Raw genomic sequence first — 780 nt, 5'->3', positions numbered from 1 at the left:
ATCAATAATTTATCTTAAAGCTTATTATAACTACACATTTATTGGTTTATCTATTATTGCAAAATTATGGGTAAGCTTTCAATCATGCAAGTACCAGTCATGATCATTTTAAAATAAAAAAAGAAAATTAAAAATATGAGACCATATATTTTTGTGTTTTAAATATACGATAAAATTAATATATATTAAATTGTTTGGTAAATAATTTCAAAACTCCTTATCAAAATTAATATATTAAGTTGATGGTATTATGAGACCGTATTTTTGTATTATAAGTTGATGGTATTATGATGAATATCACCTCAATACCATTAATCTCCATTTTTACTGCATTACAGACGTGTACAACAAGAACACAGACACCTCAGTGACCGTCGGTAAGAACGGAGTCAACGTCAACACCGGCAAAGACACCACAGTTAGCGTCGGCAATGATGGGGTCAACGTCAACACCGGCAAAGGCACCACAGTCGACGTCGGTCATGGCGGAGTCAATGTCAACACTGGTAAGTCAAAGCCTGGCGGCACCACCGTTGGGGTCGGAAAAGGCGGAGTCGACGTCCACACCGGCAAAGGCACCTCCGTCAACGTCGGCCACGGAGGCGTCGGCGTCCAAACTGGTCCAAATCACAAGCCCGGCGGCACCACCGTCAACGTCGGCAAGGGCGGCGTTGGCGTCGTAGTGAAACCCAAGGGCAAGCCCGTCGTTGTCCACGTCAGCCCCTTCGTCTACAATTACGCCGCTTCCGATGATCAGTTACACGATGACCCTGCCGCCGC

The 780-nt window shown here is 43.5% G+C and overlaps 1 protein-coding gene across 1 annotated transcript; it reads left to right on the top strand.

Annotated features, from left to right (window-relative positions):
- Positions 1-283: 283 nt before the first annotated feature.
- Positions 284-776, top strand: LOC110034903 (BURP domain-containing protein 3-like; the record flags this gene model as incomplete). Its single annotated transcript, XM_020739142.1, has 1 exon — positions 284-776. A coding segment is annotated over one exon (493 nt), but the record flags the coding sequence as incomplete, so codon positions are not given.
- Positions 777-780: the final 4 nt, after the last annotated feature.

Source organism: Phalaenopsis equestris, unplaced genomic scaffold, assembly GCF_001263595.1.
Source record: "Phalaenopsis equestris unplaced genomic scaffold, ASM126359v1 Scaffold194461, whole genome shotgun sequence".
NCBI lineage: Eukaryota > Viridiplantae > Streptophyta > Magnoliopsida > Asparagales > Orchidaceae > Phalaenopsis > Phalaenopsis equestris.
This window is presented reverse-complemented; position numbering and strand designations above follow the sequence as displayed.